The sequence below is a fragment of the Erythrolamprus reginae genome, chromosome 7 (assembly GCF_031021105.1).
Source record: "Erythrolamprus reginae isolate rEryReg1 chromosome 7, rEryReg1.hap1, whole genome shotgun sequence".
Classification (NCBI taxonomy): Eukaryota; Metazoa; Chordata; class Lepidosauria; order Squamata; family Dipsadidae; genus Erythrolamprus; species Erythrolamprus reginae.
The window spans coordinates 3,565,912-3,587,867 of NC_091956.1; the positions used below are offsets into that span (position 1 = coordinate 3,565,912).

Sequence of the window (21,956 nt, forward strand, 5' to 3'; positions counted from 1 at the left end):
AATAAATTAAATTAGAGTATTTTTCAGAGTATAAGACACACCTTAGTTTTTGGTAGAGGAAAATAGGGAAAAGAATCTACTTACCAGGTATTCATCTGGCTAGCGTCCTTAGTCTGGTCAGCTTCAGCACATTATTTTATCCCCTGGCTAAGGGCTTTTAAAAAAACCTTATTTGGAGAGAGTAACAATGAAAGAGCTTGCAAGCCAGTAAGAGCTGGGAACATCATGAGCACCTGGAAACATTCAGAGCAAGTAGGACAATGGAAAACAAAAACCTGTATAGACTTAAGGCTTGGAAAACAATCTCCGCAGAGCAAGAATGAAAGAGCTTATTTATTTATTTATTCATTCATTTGTCCAATACACAAATACATAGGAAGAAAAATAGACATGTAGTAATATACATAGGGGTAAAGTGAACTTATAGGAGAGAATGTATGAAAGAAAGAAAATGTATATGATAAGTGAGATAAAGGAAACACAATTGGACAGGGGACGAAAGGCACACCAGTGCACTTATGTACAGCCCCTTACTGGCCTCTTAGGAACCTGGAGAGGTCAATCGTGGAGAGTCTAAGGGAGAAGTGTTGGGGGTTAGGGGTTGACACTATGGAGTCCGGTAATGAGTTCCACGCTTTGATAACTCGATTGTTGAAATCATATTTTTTACAGTCAAGTTTGGAGCGGTTCGTATTAAGTTTGAATCTGTTGTGTGCTCTTGTGTTATTGCGGTTGAAGCTGAAGTACTCATTGACCGGTAGGACGTTGCAGCATATGATCTTGTGGGCAATACTCAAATCGTGTTTTAGGCGTCGTAATTCTAGGCTTTCTAGGCCCAGGATTGTTAGTCTATTTTCGTAGGGTCTTCTGTTTCAAGTGGAGGAGTGAAGGGCTCTTCTGGTGAAATATCTTTGGACATTTTCAAGGGTGTTGATGTCTGAGATGTGGTATGGGTTCCAGACAGATGAGCAGTAGTCTAGGATGGGTCTGGCAAAAGTTTTGTAGGCTCTTGTGAGTAGAGTGAGATTGCCTGAGCAGAAGCTGCGTAGGATCAGGTTAACAACTCTAGAAGCTTTTTTGGCGATATTGTTGCAGTGGGCTTTGGCACTTAGGTCATTCGATATTAGTATTCCAAGGTCTTTTACTGAGTGTGGGTTAGCATAATAAATCTTAAAATCATAAAAAATCTTAAGGAGACAAGCAGGTATTCATCTGGCTAGCGTCTTTAGCCTGGTCAGCTTCAGCACATTATTTTATCCCCTGGTTAAGGGCTTTTAAAAAAAAACTTATTTGGAGAGAGTAACAATGAAAGAGCTTGCAAGCCAGGAAGAGCTGGAAACATGGTTAGCACCTGGCTAGGGCTGGAAAGAAACATTTGAAGCAAGTTAGGAGACCAATTTGGGGGGGACGGACTGCAAAGACTTAGGACTTGGAAAACATTCTTCGCAGAGAGTAACAATGAAAGAGTTTGCAAGCCGATAAGAACTGGGAATTTCTCTCCGCTTTTAATTTAAAATAGCTCCACTCCTTCCTTCAGGATTGCCCCATTTTTAATTCCATTGGTCACGATGGAGCTTGAAGGAATGCTGAGGAACCAGCATTTTGCAATAGAATAAGTACAAACGGGCTGGGAAGTGTAGATTAGCAAGCTTGGAGTGCTATTTGGAGGCTCAGATGAAATATAAGTTGGTTTCAAAAAGTAATAATTCTCATTGTGCTGTGATATAAAAGCCTCTGGATAAGGAAGGATTATAGCGCAGAATAGGATATCCTATTTCAGATTCAACCCGATGCTTCAGATGATAAATGTTACCTGTCTGGCTATTGATCCTAATAGTTGGAAGTAATAAAAGTTTTAACTCGGCAATATGTAGGTAGAAAAGATGGGAGGGAGGGAGGGGAAGGAAGGAAGGAAGGGGGAGGGAGGGAGAGAAAAGGAGGGTAGAGTGGAAGGAAGGAGAGAGGGAAGAAAGGAGAGAGGGGAGGGAGGGAGGGTGGAAGAATAAAGAAGGAGGGAAAAGAATAAAAGGGAAACTAAGGACACAAGCAGAAGAAAGGAAGATTAGAAAGACAAGGAAGAAAGAAAAGAGGAAGGAAGGGAGGAGTAGAAAGAGATGGAGGGAAGGAAGGAAAGAAAAAAAAGGAGAGCAAGATTAATGGATGGATGGATGTATAGATGGGAGAGGGAGAGGAAAAGAGGGAGGAAAAATTCAAAAAGAGAAACTAAGGACAGAAGAGGAAGAAGAAAGGATAAAGAGAAAGAAGGAAAAAGGGACGGTGGAAAAGAAGATGGGGAGGAGAATAAATAATGAGAGGAAAGAAAAGAAAGGGAAGGAAGGGAGAGGGGGGAAGAAATAAGGAGAGGAAGGAAAGAAAGAAAGAAAGAAAGAAAGAAAGAAAGAAAGAAAGAAAGAAAGCCAAACCCCTATCTAACAGTCACAGTGGCCTTCGTGTTATTCTGAGTTGACTACACTTCCCAGAATCCTCTAGGCGCACACCTGGTTCACTTCCACCCTTTAAATCCACCCCTTGGGGCTTTCTTTTAGGCATCATCGGCAACAACAAAGCGATAGGGAAATACATCACCACCATGATCTTCCTCTACTTCGCCTGCCTCCTGCCGACCATCGCCTTCGGATCCCTCAACGACGAAAACACCGACGGGGTCATAGGTGAGTTGCAGGGCTGGGACGCTATCAATCCGGGCTGACCTGTAGTTGCGACCAATGGGCCCGCCCAGTGATGGGCTGCCAAAAGTTTTACTCCCACACCGTGGGCGTGGCTTATTTTGTGGGTGTGGCTTGATGGTCATGTGACCAGGTAGAAGCGGCTTGCCGGCTGTGTGACCAGGTGGGAGTGGCTTGACAATCGTGCGCCCCGGGTGGCTTGAAGGTCATGTGACTGGGTGGGAGTGGCTTACCGACCAAGGTACGTTTTCAAATAGGTGCTTGGACTCTTTTTCCGTTGATTTAAGTTATTTGAAAAGCCACAAAAAGGACAAATGATCGACAGCATGATTTGTAGAGGAGCACAGTGACATTTTAAAGTTTTGTGGCTGAACCCGCAAGGTTCAGTAGGATAACAGATTAGGCAAGTAGCTCAATTTTCTTCAATTGCTATAAAAGTCCAGTTCTAAGTAATGAATAAAATTATTAAAGCATTTATGGGTAAAAACATACTATTTCATTAATTCCTATTTTAAAAGTAATTAAGGATCATACGGAAGGTGCTAGAGAAGGAAGGACAATTAAAAAAACCATTAAGTATTCAATAAATTGTGCATAAACTTACTACCCCCACTGTGTCCCCCTCGGTGGGGGCACCGTGTTTTCGAAGCTGCATTCGTTTGCGGAAGGCCCGCGTGGTTCCCTTAATAGCCGTTGCAAGAAAGTCATAAAATGGGGCAAAACAAGTCACTTCACAAGTTCACTGGCTATTGATCCTAATAGTTGGAAGTAATAAAAGTTTTAACTCAGCAATATATAGGTAGTAAGGATGGGAGGGGAAGGAAGGAAGGTCACTTCACTTAGCAAAGTAAATTTTGGGCTCCGTTGTGGGTCATAAATCGAGGACTACTTGTTTTTAAACGCCCAACAAAATGTCGGTGTGCAGCAATGAACCGCAAAATAAAAAATATAAAAATAAAACCTCATTATTAGAAGGAGGGCTTTTTAAAAAATGGTCATTTAAAGCTAGAGATGGCTCTGAAATTACCGTATTTTTGTAGTATAAAACTCACTCCCCCCCCTGAAAAAATCAGAGTGGAAACATTGGTGCATCTTATACACTGAATGCAGTCATTTTTGCTGTCCCCTGGAGAATGGCAAAAATGCACATTTATGCAAAAAATGGGCCAGTTGTTGACCATTATTTTGCAAAATAATCATAATGAGGCTCTGGGGAGCCTGCAGAAAGCTGCTGGGGATTGGGAGAAGGCAAAAATACCTCCGTTTTTGTTAAAAAACGGTAAAAAAACTGGTATTTTATTAAATAACATGTTACTGAACTGTTTGGTTCAAAATATTTTTTTCCTTGTTTTCCACTTCTAAAATCTAGGTGTGTCTTATACTCCGGTGTGCTTTATACTCAGAAAAATACGGTAGTTAGAAGACCATAGCAAGGATTTTTAAAAAACTAATAAATAAAAAAGTAATAATTCCAAAGACAAACAAAAACCTTTGTGGGAACCAGTCCAGGAACTCTTAGCTTTATTTATCTGCTTGTCTACTTGGGCCCAAAGTACAGGAAATTCCATTTTTCTGATTTCGAAGGTTATGAAAGATAAGAGCAGCCAATCTTGCTGAGCTCTAAGGACAGAAGAATTGTGCTAGCACAGAGAAATACACAGAAACTCCTCATTGAAAGCCTACATGAGTGTAAGGTTGTAGCTTAAATCTCGTTTATCCCTGGGTGCTCCTCTTAATAATATTTTTTAACGCAATGAAATTTTGCAGAGCAAGAGACATTTTTCTGCTCCCTTTCAACCAGACTGGATAGATTTCAGAATAGTAGTAGTAGTAGTAATAATAATAATAATAATAATAATAATAATCATCATCATCATCATCATCATCATCATCATCATCATCGTATGGACAGTTGGCGGAACAAAGCATTGCTTGACCAGTTCTTGGAGAAGATTGAAGGCAAAGTGGATAAAGAAAAGACCTGGTCATGGCTTACAAGTGGAACACTCAAAAAGGAGACAGAAGGACTAATACTGGCGGCACAAGAACAGGCCATTAGAACAAATGCTGTCAAAGCCAGAATTGAAAAATCAACAGACGATCCAAAGTGCAGACTCTGTAAAGAAACAGATGAAACAATCGATCACATACTCAGCTGCTGCAAAAAGATCGCACAGACTGACTACAAGCATAGACACGATGCTGTGGCACAGATGATCCACTGGAACTTGTGCCAGAACTACCATTTACCAATGGCAAAGAACTGGTGGGATCATAAGCCCGAAAAAGTGGTCTAAAATGAGCAAGCAAAACTACTGTGGGACTTCCGACTTCAGACTGACCGAATTCTGAAGCATAACACACCAGGCATCCTGATTGTGGAGAAAAAGAAAGTATGGATCATCAACATCGCAATCCCAGGAGACAGAAGAATTGAGGAGAAGCAGCTAGAGAAATTAGTGAAATACGAAGATCTGCAACGACTCTGGCATAAGCCCGTGAAAGTGGTCCCAGTGGTACGTGGCACGCTGGGCGCAGGGCCAAAGGATCTCAGCGGACATTTGAAAACCATTGGAATTGACAAAATCTCCACCTGTCAATTGCAAAAGGCTGCTTTACTGGGATCAGCAAACATAATTCGCCACTACATCACGCAGTCCTAGGTGCTTGGGAAGCACCAGACTGGTGATGAAATACGAGATCCAGCAGAGTGATCTCGTTTGCTGTGTTGTATTGACATAATAATAATAATAATAATAATAATAATAATAATAATAATAATAATAATAATAATAACAACAACAACAACAACAACAACAATTTATTAGATTTGTATGCCGCCCCTCTCTGAAGACTCGGGGTGGCTCACAACAATAATACACAATGTACAAATCCAATATTTAAAAACACAATTTAAAAAACCCTTATAATAAAATTATAATCACACAACCCAATCAGACCATACATAAAGCAAAATAGTTAGGGGAGATGTCAATTTATGCCTGGCGGCAAAGATGAGTTTTCAACAACTTATGAAAGGCAGGGAGGGTGAGGGCAGTTTTGATCTCCGAGGGGAGTTGATTCCAGAGGGCCGGGGCCGCCACAGAGAAGGCTCTTCCCCTGGGCCTTGCCAGACGACATTGCTTAGTCGACGGGACCCAGAGAAGGCCAACTCTGTGGGACCTAATCGGCCGCTGGGATTCGTGCGGCAGAAGACAGTCCTGGAGATATCATCCCCAGCAGTGTGGCATTCCTATCCAGTAGTAGATAGGAACAGATTGTCTTCAACCTAACAACCGCTATTATGGACCTGTTTCCCCCCCCCCCCCCCCGCCTGACAATGCTGTGGTTTAAAGGCTGGTTGACTTCAGCCGATTCGGAATTCTTTTTCCCCTCCCCCTAACGTTGTCTTTTGATTTCCAGATGTGCAAAAGTCGATCGTGGGCCAGTGCATCGGCGGCCTGGTTTATGCGCTCTTTGCTGGCCAGCCACTCGTGGTGCTTTTAACCACAGCTCCTTTGGCGCTGTATATCAATGGTGAGTTCATGGCGCCACTTTTCGGGCTTCTCTGGGCTTTGGGGGGTTATTCTCACAAGCGATGGGCTTTGGAGCATTGGCAATGCTTTCAAAACGCTCAGGCAGGACTAGAACTCACCATCTCCTGGTGACTGGCCCAAAGCCACTCAGGGGACATTCACAGCTAAAGCCGGACAAGAACTCACGGTCTCCTGGTAGGTGGCCCCAAATCACCCAGTTGGCTTGCAGGTCCAAGGCAGGACTAGAACTCACAGTCTCCTAGTTCCCAATTTGATACTTTCATCTGTAGATAAAACTTGCTTTCTTGCTTCCAGTGATCAAAGGAATCTGTTACGACTACAACTTGGACTTCCGTGCGTTTTATGCGTGGGTTGGACTCTGGAATAGTTTCTTCCTCCTGCTCTACTCACTCTTCAACTTCAGTCTTGTTATGAAGCTCTTTAAAAGGTAAGAAATTCCTCCTCTTCCTCCCCTCCACCTCCTCTTCTTTCTCCTTCTCCATCTCCTCTGCTCCCTCTCCTCCTCTTCTTCTTTCTCCTCCTCTTCTTTCTCCTTTTCTTTCCACTTCTACTGCTCCTCCATCCCCTTCTCCCATCCTCCCCCCTTTCACCTCTTCTTCCTCTTCTTGTTCTTTCTCCTCCCCCTTCTTCTTGTTCTTTCTTTCTCTTTCTCCATCTCTTCTTCTTTCTCCTACTCTTCTTTCTCTTCCACTTCCCCTCTCTTCCTCTTCTTTCCTTCCTTCTTTCTCTTTCTACTTTCCCTCCTCCTCCCCTTCTCCTCTTTTTATTCTTCTTCTTTCTTTTCCTCCTCCTCTTCTTTCTTCTCATCCTCTTCTTTCTCCTTTTCCTTCCACTTCTACTGCTCCTCCATCCCCTTCTCCCATCCTCCCCCCTTTCACCTCTTCTTCCTCTTCTTGTTCTTTCTCCTCCCCCTTCTTGTTCTTTCTTCTTTCTCCTTCTCCATCTCTTCTTCTTTCTCCTACTCTTCTTTCTCTTCCACTTCCCCTCTCTTCCTCTTCTTTCCTTCCTTCTTTCTCTTTCTACTTTCCCTCCTCCTCCCCGTCTCCTCTTTTTATTCTTCTTCTTTCTTTTCCTCCTCCTCTTCTTCTCCTCCTCCTATTTCTCCTTTCCTTCCACTTCTACTCCTCCTCCATCCCCTTCTCCCATCCTCCCCCTTTCACCTCTTCTTCCTCTTCTTCTTCTTTCTCCTCCCTTCTTCTTGTTCTTTCTTCTTATCCATCTCTTCTTCTTTCTCCTACTCTTCTTTCTCTTCCACTTCCCCTCTCTTCCTCTTCTTTCCTTCTTTCTTTCTTTCTTTCTTTCTTTCTTTCTTACTTCCTTCTTTCCCTCCTCCTCTCCTTCTCCTCTTCTTTTTATTCTTCTTTCTCCTCCTCCTCCTCTTTCTTCTTTTCCTCCTCCTCCCCTCCTTCTCTTCTTTTTTCTTTCTTCTTTCTCCTCCTCCTCCTCCTCCTCCATGCTCCTAGAGAGACTTGGCTTTGATTGACGGCCTTCTCCTGTTCTGTGTGTCCCCGCCTGTGTTTTTGTAGGTCCACAGAAGAAATCATTGCACTTTTTATTTCCATCACCTTCGTGCTCGATGCCCTGAAAGGAATCACCAAAGGTAAATCTCATGGGGAGGGGGGGGGGGAAACATTATTTTGTTTGTTTTAAAATAATCAAAACTTGGGGGACCGTTCAAGCCAAGAAAGTTAGCAAAGTCTCTGTGGCATCTGAGCTGCAAATGGGAATTCTTCAGAGGTTTAGAACATAGAAGACGGAGGTCAGAAGGGACCTTGGAGGTCCTTTAGTCCAGCCCCCCTGCTCGAAGAGGAGATTCTGTTCCGGTGCAGATAAATGGTTCTTGGAAACTCCACTGACAGAACATCCAAAACCTCTGGAGGCAAAGTCTCCCATTGTTCTTGCTGCCAGGAAATTCCTCCTTAGCTTTTTGCCCTCTGAAAATCGGAAAGAGGCAATTTGCAAATTGTTAGGAAAGGTTTATTTATTTTTATTTATTTATTAGTTGGACTTGTATGCCGCCCCTCTCCGAAGACTCGGGGCGGCTCACAACAAGTAAAAACAGTCACAACAATCCAATTAATTAAAATATTTAACGATTTAAGAAAAACCCCATGTAGTAGCAAACACACACACAAGCATACCATGTATAAATTAACATGCCCAGGGGAGATGTTTAGTTTCCCCATGCCTGACGGCAAAGGTGAGTCTTAAGGAGTTTTCGGAAGGCAGGAAGAGTAGGGGCAGTTCTAATCTCCGGGGGGAGTTGGTTCCAGAGAGCCGGCGCCGCCACAGAGAAGGCTCTTCCCCTGGGACCCGCCAACCGGCATTGTTTAGTTGACGGGACCCGGAGAAGGCCCACTCTGTGGGACCTAATCGGTCGCTGGGATTCGTGCGGCAGGAGGCGGTCTTGGAGATATTCTGGTCCGATGCCATGAAGGGCTTTAAAGGTCATAACCAACACTTTGAATTGTGACCGGAAGTTGATCGGCAGCCAATGCAGACTGCGGAGTGATGGTGAAACATGGGCATACCTAGGTAAGCCCATGACTGCTCTCGCAGCTGCATTCTGCACGATCTGAAGTTTCCGAACACTTTTCAAAGGTAGCCCCATGTAGAGAAGGTTCCTGTTGAACCTTCAGGGCTAAGTTGAAATGAGTTGTTTTACTTTATTTGTTTTATATTTTATATGTTTTATGCTATTTTATATTTTATACTGTCTAGCAATAGCACTTTATATGCCGCTTCCTAGTGCTTTTACAGCCCTCTCTAAGCGGTTTACAGAATCAGCCTCTTGCCCCCAACAATCTGGGTCCTCATTTGACCCACCTCGGAAGGATGTAAGGAATAGAATAGAATAAGAACAGAACCAGAATTAGAAATAGAATGGAATGGAATAGAATTAGGAATAAAATTAGCAATGGAATGGAATGGGATAGAATAGAATTCTTTAATGGCCAAGTGTGATTGGAAACACAAGAAATGTGTCATTGGTGCACATACTCTCAGTGTTGGAGTCAACCTTGAGCCCGTGGTGAGATTTGAACCACTGAATTACAGCTAGCAGTCAGCTGAAGTAGCCTGCAGTGCTGCACTCTAACCACCCTGGCTCTAAGCTGCCTCTACTACATGAATTGTTTTTAACGCAGACCAGGCCATTCTGCAGAAATTCTGCAGGTGCCCGATGCTTAGGTATGAGAGACTTCGGACAGTGAGCAGCAAATTTTGCATTTACAGGTCGCCTTCGACTTACAACAGTTCATTTAGTGTTCACTTACAAAAAGAGATTGACAAAATTGAACGGGCCCAAAGACGGGCTACAAGAATGGTGGAAGGTCTTAAGCATAAAACGTATCAGGAAAGACTTCATGAACTCAATCTGTATAGTCTGGAGGACAGAAGGAAAAGGGGGGACATGATCGGAACATTTAAACATGTTAAAAGGTTAAATAAGGTCCAGGAGGGAAGTGTTTTTAATAGGAAAGTGGACCCAACAACAAGGAGACACAATCTGAAGTTAGTTGGGGGAAAGATGAAAAGCAACATGAGAAAATATTATTTCACTGAAAGAGTAGTAGATGCTTGGAACAAACTTCCAGCAGACATGGTTGGTAAATACACAGGAACTGAGTTTAAACATGCCTGGGATAAACATAGATCCATTGTAAGATAAAATACAGGAAATAGTATAAGGGCAGACTAGATGGACCAGGAGGTCTTCTTCTGCCATCCGTCTTCTATGTTTCTATGTTTCTAGTGACGGTTTCAAATGACAAGAGCACTGAAAAAAGTGATCCGTGATAGGATTTTTTTACACCTACGACCATTGCAACATCCCTAGAGTCACACGTGATTTACATTCGGATGCTTGGCCATAGGAATCAATGTAAAAGCAAATAATGCGTGCAAACCCATTAGGAAAGGAATAAAACTTTGGAATTTGGGTGGGAGGAGGAGGAGGAAGAAGAGGAGGAGGACAGTCGTTGCCCAGAGCAAAGAGAGTGTTTCTTTTCTCTGAGTGCTGGCAGAGGTTTATTCCCTCTCCAAGCGCCCAGAGAAACGAAAATGCTCCGTTCGCTCTGGACTGCCAAAGCCTCCTTAAGCGCCACGAAAAGGCTCCTCTGGCAGCCCAGAAAAGCCTGAGATGACCAGGATTAAAGGGGGAATGGCAGGAAACAAGCTGGGCCTTCGTGCCGCTCTCAAATTTTTCCGGGCTCGGGTTCTTAAGTAGAAAATGTTTCTTAAGAAGAGGCAAAAAAATCTTGAACACCCGGTTCTTATCTAGAAAAGTTCTTAAGTAGAGGCATTCTTAGGTAGAAGTACCACTGCAAATGTTCACTTTTTTTAAGTTCAGCAATAAATGTGAAATCTTCTTCATTGGGAAAAAAAAATAACAACACATCCCCTGAAAATAAGACGTAGCACATCTTTGGGAGCAAAAAATTAATATAAGACACTGTCTTATTTTCGGGGAAACAGGGTACTGTTTAACAAGAGGGGTGGGAAGGGATTGCATCACTGGGCCGCCTCCAATTCCTGTATTGTTTTTCAACGGGGGGGCGGGGGCGGTGATGCAATTCCCCCGCTTCACCCGCAGCCCTGTTTGATCTTGACTTTTGCTCTCCGGCAGGAAGCACAAACGGCGGTTCAGCCGGTTGGAAGCAAACAAGTGTCCGCTAATGGGATCAGAGGGACCTTAAATAACTCTCTTGCCACAATGACACACACACACACACACAAGTGTAGTTTTGCTAGGCTACTGCAGCTGCTGACACATAGCCTGGTCTCTGGCGCTACTGGTGCGCTCCTGGAGACCGGCGTGGGCGCACACACATCCAGCAGGCGGGCATGTGCGCGTCGGCGCGAGATTAAGCTTCTACGCATGTGCCGGAAGCGAAATCTCACAGGAAGATGCTCATGTGTGTGAGATTTCTCCCTTTTTTTTCTCCGCAATGAAGCACAGAAACATAGAAGGCTGATGGCAGAAAAAGACCTCCTGGTCCATCTAGTCTGCCCTTGTACTATTTCCTACATTTTATCTTAGAGTGGATCTATGTTTATCCCAGGCATGTTTACATTCAATTACTGTGGATTTGCAAACAACGTCTGCTGGAAGTTTGTTCCAAGCCTCTTGGTGAGATATATTTCTTTTAACTTTTCTGCTACCTAAAACTATTTGTTTTCTCTCTTTTTTTTCTAGTTTTCACAAACTACTACCATGGCCCAAGATCTCACAGCTTGACCATCAACAACACCAACTTATTGCTGAACATCTCCACCGAACGTTCATCGATGGGAAATCAGAGCGACGGCCCTTCGGCCACCACTCACGAGGGGCGAGAAACTGCGGTTCTGAGCCTCATGCTGATGCTGGGGACATTGTGGCTTGGTCACACTCTCTATCAGTTCAAGAAAAGGTAAATTGTGTGTAAATTGTGTGCGCAGGATCCGTTGCTGGGTGTTTCTAGCTTGGCAGCATAGCTAGAGGTATAAAAAGCAGGAAGGGGGAGATTGTGACCCCGTGTGTAGAGTGCTGGTGAGACCACATTTAGAATACTGTGTCCAGTTCTGGAGACCTCACCTACAAAAAGAGATGGATAAAATTGAATGGGTCCAAAGATGGGCTACAAGAATGGTGGAAGGTCTTAAGTATAAAACGTATCAGGAAAGACTTCATGGACTCAATCTGTAGAGTCTGGAGGACAGAAGGAAAAGGGGGGACATGATCGAAACATTTAAATATGTTAAAGGGTTAAATAAGGTCCAGGAGAGAAGTGTTTTTAGTAGGAAAGTGAACACAAGAACAAGGGGACACAATCTGAAGTTAGTTGGGGGAAAGATCAAAAGCAACATGAGAAAATATTATTTGACCGAAAGAGTAGTAGATGCTTGGAACAAACTTCCAGCAGACGTGGTTGGTAAATCCACAGTCACTGAATTTAAACATGCCTGGGATAAACATAGATCCATCCTAAGATAAAAATACAGGAAATAGTATAAGGGCAGACGAGATGGACCAGGAGGCCTTTCTCTGCCGTCAGTCTTCTATGTTTCTAAGACAGGGTAGTAGTTGAGTTGAGACTCTTAATTTGGTGTTTTTAAAAAATTCCGTTGCAGCCCGTACCTCCATCCCCGCGTCCGGGAAATCCTTTCAGATTGCGCGTTGCCTATTTCCGTCCTCACCTTCTCCGTCATCGGATCTCACTTTTTCGAGGGAATAAAAAGTAAGTTCTCCGAGGGCTGGCGTGGGTTGAAGCTTGAAGGGAGTACTGGAGATTCGGAGCGGCACAAATCTCATTCTCGCAAACATTTCCCTATTGCAAGATGGCATCCGCCCTGCCCATTAAACCAGACAGGAACCACGATCGGATGATCTAATTCTGTTTTGTGGTAGGGCCATTAAGAGAAATCTTGATAAAAGGTGAAAACATGACTCCAAAAACTTGATTGAACTGCAAAAGAAGTTGCTATCTAAACTTCCATTCTACAACCTCATCAAAAACAAAGATCGAACAGTAGGATAGAAATTTCTATTTCCGATGTTGAAACCATACACAAGTGACTCCCTAGATATCAACAATGGGATAAAACGTCAGTTTTACAAATTGAAATTCTTCCTATACAAATCAATGACCACAGAAAATACCAGTCATTAACAGAAATTTAACAAGTCGGTGAGATATGATAGTCAACGTTGGCTTGTCCCCTGTTGTATATATGTACAGTTTTCCAGATATTATTATTATTATTATTTATTATTATTTATTAGATTTGTATGCCACCCCTTTCCGTAGACTCGGGGCGGCTCACAACACAATAAAAACAGTTCATGACAAATCTAATAATTTACAATTTAAAATATTTAAAAAACCCTTTAAATTAAAATTTAAAAAAACCTATTAAATTCTCTGAATGATTCTAGTCCACAGTTTAATTTCTCTCTCATGGGGAAAAAAAGGCTTACTGAGGGGTTAGTTTTTTGGTTTTGGTTTTGAGGAAAAAATAAAACTTATTTTTTCCCTCCGCAATTATTCCGGCTGCCGGCAAAAGGGTTGCCTCATTATCAGCGGCAGGAAGAACCGCTGACGGACAGACAGATGTGAAAAGTGATGGGTTTGACTCACAATTTTTTTCCCTACGCTGTTGTTTTGCATTTTCCTAATTAAATGGGGCAAAAACAATCCGGAACATCTGCTAGGAGCGTCGGATGTTGAAGGAAATCTAAAATATTATCCGCGGCTGCATTGGTCAAGCAGATCACCCTTTCCGCAGTAGGAAGGGGAAAACGAATTCTCCGTCCTCCGAATGACGTGGGTCGGAGATGTGTGGACAGGGATAAAAGGGAATGAAGGAATCTCACAATGTGGGGGTCACATCCACCCATTTAGAACCAGAAAGGGGCAAAACCTCTGCAGATGTGTTGACCTGACACAATGGTTTCCGGGCTTCCTTGTCGGAAAGCGACAACTTCTACGTGCTTTAAATTTTCATTGTTTTTGCTTTCCCTAGAAGGATGCACAAAACCCATCTCGGTTGCCTCCTCTATGCCTCTTTCTTTCTTTCTTTCTTTCTTTCTTTCTTTCTTTCTTTCTTTCTTCCTTCCTTTTCTTTCTTTCTTCCTCCATCCATCTATCTATCCATCTATCCATCCATCCATCCATATCTATCTATCTACCTACCTATCTGTCTACCCACCCATCTATAACTATCTATCCATCTATCCATCTGTCTATCTATCTATCCATCTATCTCTATCTATCCATCTATCTATCTATCTATCTATCTATCTATCTATCTATCTATCTACCTATCTATCACCTATCTATTGAGATCTATCTATCTTTCTATCTATCTACCTATCTATCTCCTATCTATTGAGATCTATCTATCTATCTATCTATCCATCCATCCATCCATCCATCCATCCATCCATCCATCCATCCATCTATCTATTTCGACTTCTATGCCACCCAGTCCCGAAGGACTCAGGGCGGATTACAATAATATAAAATTACAAATACAATAAAATAAATCGAAGTCGAATATAAAGTCTAAAACTATAAAACCCCACTAATAACCCACGATTAAACTATCCAGTCACCATACATTTCCACAATTTGGCCATGAAATATGTTAATACAGTGGTACCTCAGTTCTCAACCACAATTCGTTCCGGAAGTGTGGTCCAGAACCGATTTGGTCGAGAACCGAATTAATTTATCCCGTAGGAAATAATGGGAATGGATTTAATTGGTTCCCAGCCCATTGACTTGCTGGGAACCAATTAAATCTATTTCCTCTATTTCCTATGGGATAAAGAACTGAAGGGACGGGGTGAGAGGGAATGGGAGTCAGGATCTGAAACGCCCCTCCTGGCCGCCCTCTTAACAGCCTCCCAGTCTCTACCGTCTAACCGCTCCAAGCTGCAGGAAGGGTAGGGCTGGCTGCAATACCGGCAGCTTCGGGGGGCTCCTTTCCTCAGTGGGTCAGTTTGTTACCTCCAGGCAGCTGCACCAACCTTTTCTTTCCTGGTGGCGGCGATGGCGGCGGCTTCCCTTCGAGGAGCAGCAGCAGCGTCGGGAACATCACGTGATGAAGGGAAGCCGCCGCTGCCGGGAAGGAAAAAGTTGGTGCACCTGCCTGGAGGTAACAAACTGAACCGCGGAGGAAAGGAGCCCCCCGAAGCTGCCAGTATTGCAGCCAGCCCTACCCTTCCTGCAGCTTGGAGCAGTTAGACGATAGAGACTGGGAGGCTGTTAAGAGGGCGGACAGGAGGGGCGTTTCAGATCCCGACTCCCATTCCCTCTCACTCCGTCCCTCAGATCTTGCGGCAGCTGCTTTGCAAAGCTGCCCTGGTCGCACATTTCGGAGAGTAAACAAAATTTTCTGTCCAGTATCCGAATTTTTGTTCGGATACCGAAGCAAATTTTTGCAGAAAATTTTGTTCGGTATCCAAAATGTACGAAAACCAAGGTGTTCGAGAACCGAGGTACCACTGTATTTGTACCTCTTTATTTGTATCTTGCCTTTATTACTGTTTATAAATCACTCAAGGTGGGGAACAAGTGGCTGTCCAATCTCTTCCAGTCATGAAGAACCCGCCACCTTATCCTGAGTCCATTCCCCTTCCTGTATTTTTCAGTGTCCAAATTTAACTACAATCAGTCGGAGAGCTTGTTCGTCGTGGCCCCCTTGAAAGATCTCTACCTCGGCTCGGTGATGAGCGCGATGGGCCTGGGATTCCTGCTGTCTATGCTTTTCTTCATCGAGCAGAACATCGTGGCCTCCCTCACCAACGCCCCGGAGAACAGGTAAGGGTTTTCCATCGTGACCCCTTCGCTTTGGGGTTCCGGGTTCGGATTCTTCAGCGGAGGCCTCATCCTGTAACAAGACGAGGAATCGGAGGTTGCATCGCTCCTCACCTGCAGCCAGTGCTAACTCAAAGGAGGGGCCCCTGTAGCGATAGCCCTTATGTGCCACTTTACGGACCACACTCTAAACCAGGGGTCTCCAACCTTGGCCACTTTAAGACTTGTGGACTTCAACTTCCAGAGCTTGGTTGTGTTCTTGCAGACTTTTTATTACCCAACTAGGTAACATTATCAGTGCTGTTGCCCGCTCTCTGATCTCTGATCCTTGTCTGTGTGAAGTGTGCTCTGAAGTTGCTGTATTGATAGAAAAATAGAAACATAGAAAAAGACCTCCTGGTCCATCTAGTCTGCCCTTATACTATTCCCTGTATTTTATCTTAGGATGGATCTGTTTATCCCAGGCATGTTTAAATTCAGTGGATTTACCAACCACGTCTGCTGGAAGTTTGTTCCAAGCATCTACTACTCTTTCAGTAAAATAATATTTTCTCACATTGCTTTTGATCTTTCCCCCAACTAACTTCAGATTGTGTCCCCTTGTTCTTGTGTTCACTTTCCTATTAAAAACACTTCCTTCCTGAACCTTATTTAACCCTTTCACATATTTAAATGTTTCGATCATGTCCCCCCTTTTCCTTCTGTCCTCCAGACTATACAGATTCAATTCATTGAGTCTTTCCTGATACGTTTTATGCTTAAGACCTTCCACCATTCTTGTAGCCCGTCTTTGGACCCGTTCAATTTTGTCAGGCTCTTTTTGTAGGCGACGTCTCCAGAACTGAACATAGTATTCCAAATGTGGTCTCACCAGCACTCTATATAGTGGGATCATATTCTCCCTCTTCCTGCTTTTTATACCTCTAGCTATGCAGCCAAGCATCCTACTTGCTTTTCCTATCGCCCAACTGCACTGTTCACCCATTTTGAGACTGTCAGAAATCACTACCCTTAAATCCTTCTCTTCTGAAGTTTTTGCTAACACAGAACTGCCAATGCAATACTCAGATTGAGGATTCCTTTTCCCCCAAGTGCATTATTTTACATTTGGAAACATTAAACTGCAGTTTCCATTGCTTTGACCATTTATCTAGTAAAGCTAAATCATTTGCCATATTACAGACGCCTCCGGGAATATCAACCCTATTGATCTGTTGGTTTCTGTGAGTTATCATAACTGAGATAGTTGTAGTGAGATATTAGTGTGATATATGCATAGTAAAGATAATACACAGTAGTAGTGTAAATAAGAAGTAAATATATTTTTCCAAGACTTCCTACTGTTGCTGTGTTTCATTGAAGACTTCAACCATATCTACTGGTCTGTGGCTGGCTAGTTGGGTTGGTTACCTAGCTTCCGAAAGTGCAGCTCTGATACTTCTCCCAGCAAACCCAACACTCCTAGCACTGATGACATTATACAGTTGGGTGATGAAATGTCCGTAAGAAAACAACCAAGCTCATTGAACACCAAGGACCCCATTGTTCAACCCTGAGCTACAACTATTCTTTTCAATCCCAAAGGGTTCTGATTCTTGGGTTACAGATGGTTCTGGCTTGGCCCCGTGTTCCCATGCTCAATCTTGACTAACAAATATTTCACTCCAGGTTGGTGAAAGGAACAGCCTATCATTGGGACCTGCTCCTGGTAGCACTGATCAACACGGGGCTGTCCGTCTTCGGGTTACCCTGGATCCACGCTGCCTTTCCCCACTCGCCGATGCATGTCCGGGCCCTGGCCTATGTGGAGGAAAGAGTTGAAAACGGTCACATCTACGAGACGTAAGCCCCGTGAAGAACTTGTCTTGGTTGAGTCTGTTCTATCCAGCCCGGTTAGTTAGTAATTAAGCCCCAATGAAGACCCAGAAGCAAAGTCACTATGTGTTCTGTCGGGCTCTCTGGTAGACTCCTCCCAAAAATGCACAGATACAATTTCAGACACACACAGGTTTGAAAACTCAAAACCATGTTCTTTATAATGAAAATTCACTTAAACCAAGCCCTCTTTTGGTATAGCAAAGAGCACTCGTCTCCAAACAAACTGGTAATTGGTACAAGTCCCTTATCAGTTCTGTGATACTTAGCTTGCAGCTGTGAGGCAATTCACAGTCCTTCTTCTTTCACAAAGTGAAACACACTTTGCTCTGGTTTAGTTTCAAAGCGGGGAAAAAGCAACACACAAAAGGTCAAAGTCAGTAAAGCAGTCACGAAACACAAGGATCAGATAATCCTCCACAATGGCCAAACCCACAGGCTGCTATTTATAGCAGCCTCACTAATGACCACAGCCCCACCCAACCACAGGTGGCCTCATTTTCTTTGATAATAATCTCTCAGTTATTGCTGCCTATGCATCGCTCTCCGCATGCGTGGCTGTATCATTAACTCTTGTTCCGAATCCAAGGAGGAGCTAGAGAATTGATCTCCTTCTGAGCTGTCTGCCCCACTCTCCTCCTCCCTGTCACTCATGTCTTCTTGGTCAGAGGAGCCTTCATCAGCAGATTCCACCGGGGGCAAAACAGGCCTGCAGCATGTGGATGTCTCCCCCACATCCACAGTCCTTGGGGCAGGAGCTGGGCCAGAGCTAACCACAACACTGTATATTTGTCTACTCACAAAGAAACATGAACAGCCATGAATTCGGAGGAATGTCAACATTCCACTGTGTTTCCCCCAAAATAAGACCCAGTCTTATATTTTTTTGAACCCTGAAATAAGCTTTTGGCCTTATTGCCAAGCACTCAAAAGTCTGATTGCGCTTATTATCAGGGGATGTTTTATTTTTGGGGAAACAGGGTGGATGGATAGATGGATATCGTGTTTCCCCGAAAATTAGACCCTGCCTTATATTTTTTTTGAACCCTGAAATAAGTGCTTGGCCTTATTGCCCTGCACCCAAAAGCCCGGTTGGGCTTATTATCAGAGGAGGTCTTATTTTGGGGAGAAACAATACATCTAATTTGCTGTTTAAAATACCCCCATGATCCTTTGATTCCTAGAATTCGTTAAGCGTATTTTCCATCACCTGCTAAAGAGATGAAACTTGGTTCTGGGTTACCAATAATTCTGAATTAATAACGTCTTTCCTTTGATCCACATGGTTCATCCAAAGAGAGGATTTTTTAAAAAATTGCAGAGCTGAACTGTTTTTTGACTTGCCCTATTTTCCTTCCTTTTTTCCCCCCTTTTCTTTGAATGCTCTAAAAAAAAAGGAAAGTTGAAAGATTGGATGGTTGCAAAATTGGGGAGCTGCAACCAGAAAGGATTAAAAAAGCAGAAGGGAGCTGGCGCGGCGAGATAAAAGCTTAGCCGACCACAGAGTCTAAATTTTTCTTTTAAGCTCTGACGATGGGAAGAAATGAAAGGTTGAAAGAAAATTCATTAAGGCAGAATGGAAATGGAAATTTCAAGAGCGTTTCCCCAAATCTGTTTTTGGGGTTTTTTTCCCAGCGGTTAGAACCATATTTAAGTAAGATCAAAGGAAAAGTGGGGGGAAAAACAAAACAAACTGGGGATGCAGGTAGTCCTCAACATTTATTTATTTATTACTTAGATTTGTATGCCGCCCCTCTCCGAAGACTCGGGGCGGCTCACAACACAAATCATAAATAATCTGACAATTTAAAATATTAAAGATTTAAAAAAGACCCCATATACTAACAGACATACACACAAGCATACCATATATAAATTAAACATGCCCAGGGGAAGATGTTTCAGTTCCCCCATGCCTGACGGCAAAGGTGGGTTTTAAGGAGTTTACGGAAGGCAGGAAGAGTAGGGGCAGTTCTAATCTCCGGGGGGAGTTGGTTCCAGAGGGCCGGTGCCGCCACAGAGAAGGCTCTTCCCCTGGGGCCCGCCAACCGACATTGTTTAGTTGACGGGACCTGGAGAAGGCCCACTCTGTGGGACCTAATCGGTCGCTGGGATTCATGCAGCAGGAGGCGGTCTCGGAGATATTCTGGTCCAATGCCATGAAGGGCTTTAAAGGTCATAACCAACACTTTGAATTGTGACCGGAAACTGATCGGCAGCCACAAGCAACCACAAGCCCAAAATTATCGTCGCTAAGCAAGGCCATGTTAAGTGAGTGGGTGATTTTGGGTCAACCACCAGGAGACTGTGAGTTCTAGTTCTGTTTTTGTATGAAAGCTAGCTGGATAGCTTTAGGCCAATCACCAGGAGACTGTGAGTTCTAGTCCCATCTTAGTCATGATAGACATCTGGGTGATTTTGGGCCAGTCACCAGGAGACTGTGAGTTCTAGTTCTATTTATGTATGAAAGCTATCTGGATAACTTTAGGCCAGTCACCAGGAGATTCTGAGTTCTAGTCCCATCTTAATCATAAAAGACATCTGGGTGACTTTGACTCTTAATTTTACTCCCCATTCTTAGGATTGTGAGCGTGAAGGAGACGCGCCTGACGACGTTGGTGGCCAACTCGCTGGTGGGCCTCTCTCTCCTGCTCCTCCCTTTCCCGCTCCAGCTCATCCCAAAACCTGTCCTCTATGGACTCTTCCTCTACATCGCCTTGACCTCCATCGATGGGAACCAGCTGTTCGAGAGGGTGGCCCTTCTGCTCAAAGAGCAGGTAACTTTTATTTATTTACTTATTTTATTTATTTATTAAATTTGCATGCCGCCCAACTCCGTAGACTCGGGGCGGCTCACAACAGCAATAGAAAAAACAATGTACAATACAAATCTAATAATTAAAACTAAAAACCCATAATTTTTTTTAAAAAAATATGCACACAACATACCATACATAAACAATATAGGCCTGGGGAAGTTATCTCAGTTCCCCCATGCCTGACGGCAGAGGTGGGTTTTAAGGAGTTTACGAAAGGCAAGGAGGGTGGGGGCAGTTCTAATCTCAGGAGGGAGCTGGTTCCCAGAGGGTCGGGGCCGCCACAGAGAAGGCTCTTCCCCTGGGACCCTCCAAATGACATTGTTTAGTCGACGGGACCCGGAGAAGGCCAACTCTGTGGGACCTTATTGGTCACTGGGATTCGTGCGGCAGAAGGCGGTCCCGGAGATATTCCGGGACCACCTTCTGCAAGTGTGCCGGCCGGTTGGGCTCTGCGGAGCAACGGCCGATGCGATTTCTTTTGGGGGAGTGTGATTTTATTTTTATTTTTTTCTCTTCACACACATTCATACAATACAAGGTTTTGTTCGGGGTCCTATTTTTTTTAGTATCTTTGTGAGTGACATAGGGGAAGGTTTGCCTATTTGCCGATGACTCTAAATTGTGCAATAGGGTCTGTAATATGTGTTCCCTTACACGATTTTACATGCACGCATGCTCAAGAGGCACAATTTCACTTTTGCACGGGCTTCAGAGAGCAGAAAATTACGGGGGGGAAATATGGCAGCACGCATGGACTGGCAAAGACAGTACCGGAGTCAGCAGAGTTAGCCTGCAAACCTTCCACCATGGCTGAAGTACTACAGTGGTACCTCTGCTTATGAACTTAATTCGTTCCATGACCAGGTTCTTAAGTAGAAAAGTTACCTAAGAAGAAGCAATTTTTCCCACAGGAATCAATATAAAAGCAAATAATGCATTCGATTGGGGAAACCACAGGGAGGGTGGAGGCCCTGTTTCCTCCCAGGAGATTCCTAGAGAGGCCCCACGGAGGCTTCTTCCCGCCTTTTCCGGCCCTATATCCTCCCAGGAGATTCCTAGAGAGGCCCCACGGAGGCTTCTCCCTGCCTTTTCCAGTTACAGTTTCGGAGGCTCAGGTTTGTAAAATGGTTCTTGAGAAGAGGCAAAATAATCTTGAACGCCCGGTTCTTATCTAGAAAAGTCCGTAAGTAGAGGCATTTGTAGGTAGAGGTACCACTGCACTTGTATCTGTTGGGTGCTGACTCTTTCCTTCTTTCCAGACAGCCTATCCTCCGACCCATTACATCCGCCGAGTGCCCCAAAGGAAGATCCACTACTTCACCGGTCTGCAGGTCGTTCAACTCCTCATTCTCTGCGGCTTTGGGATGTCTCCTCTGCCCTACATGAAGATGATTTTCCCGCTCATCATGATTGGAATGATCCCGATCAGGTGAGATCTTAGCTGCAGCCTCCTATGTCGAGATTGCTTTTGACAGGATAAGGTGGCTGCAGATCCATGCAGTTGAAACCACGGTATCTTCCTGGCTTGGTTTTTTTTCTGGTCTGTTGGGATTTTTGTGTTCAGCTACATTTTCATCCTGGCCTGCTGGTATAAAACAGGCGGCAAAATGTTCTGGGTTGATAGAAATAGAAAATTGATTTCAGCAAGTTTGGTCTAGAGGTTAAGGCATTGGACCAGAAGCCAAGAGCCTGTAAGTTCTAGGCCTGTAAGGT

General features: G+C 43.9%; 1 protein-coding gene across 1 annotated transcript in view; it reads left to right on the top strand.

Moving 5' to 3' along the window:
• Positions 1–21,956, top strand: part of SLC4A11 (solute carrier family 4 member 11) — a 95,633-nt gene that overhangs the window by 72,076 nt on the left and 1,601 nt on the right. Inside the window, 10 exon segments of the mRNA XM_070756857.1 lie at positions 2,547–2,672; positions 6,111–6,224; positions 6,539–6,671; positions 7,771–7,844; positions 11,442–11,658; positions 12,359–12,465; positions 15,384–15,552; positions 17,218–17,391; positions 20,006–20,201; positions 21,503–21,672. Of these exon segments, the coding sequence (XP_070612958.1) occupies positions 2,547–2,672; positions 6,111–6,224; positions 6,539–6,671; positions 7,771–7,844; positions 11,442–11,658; positions 12,359–12,465; positions 15,384–15,552; positions 17,218–17,391; positions 20,006–20,201; positions 21,503–21,672 (1,480 nt within the window).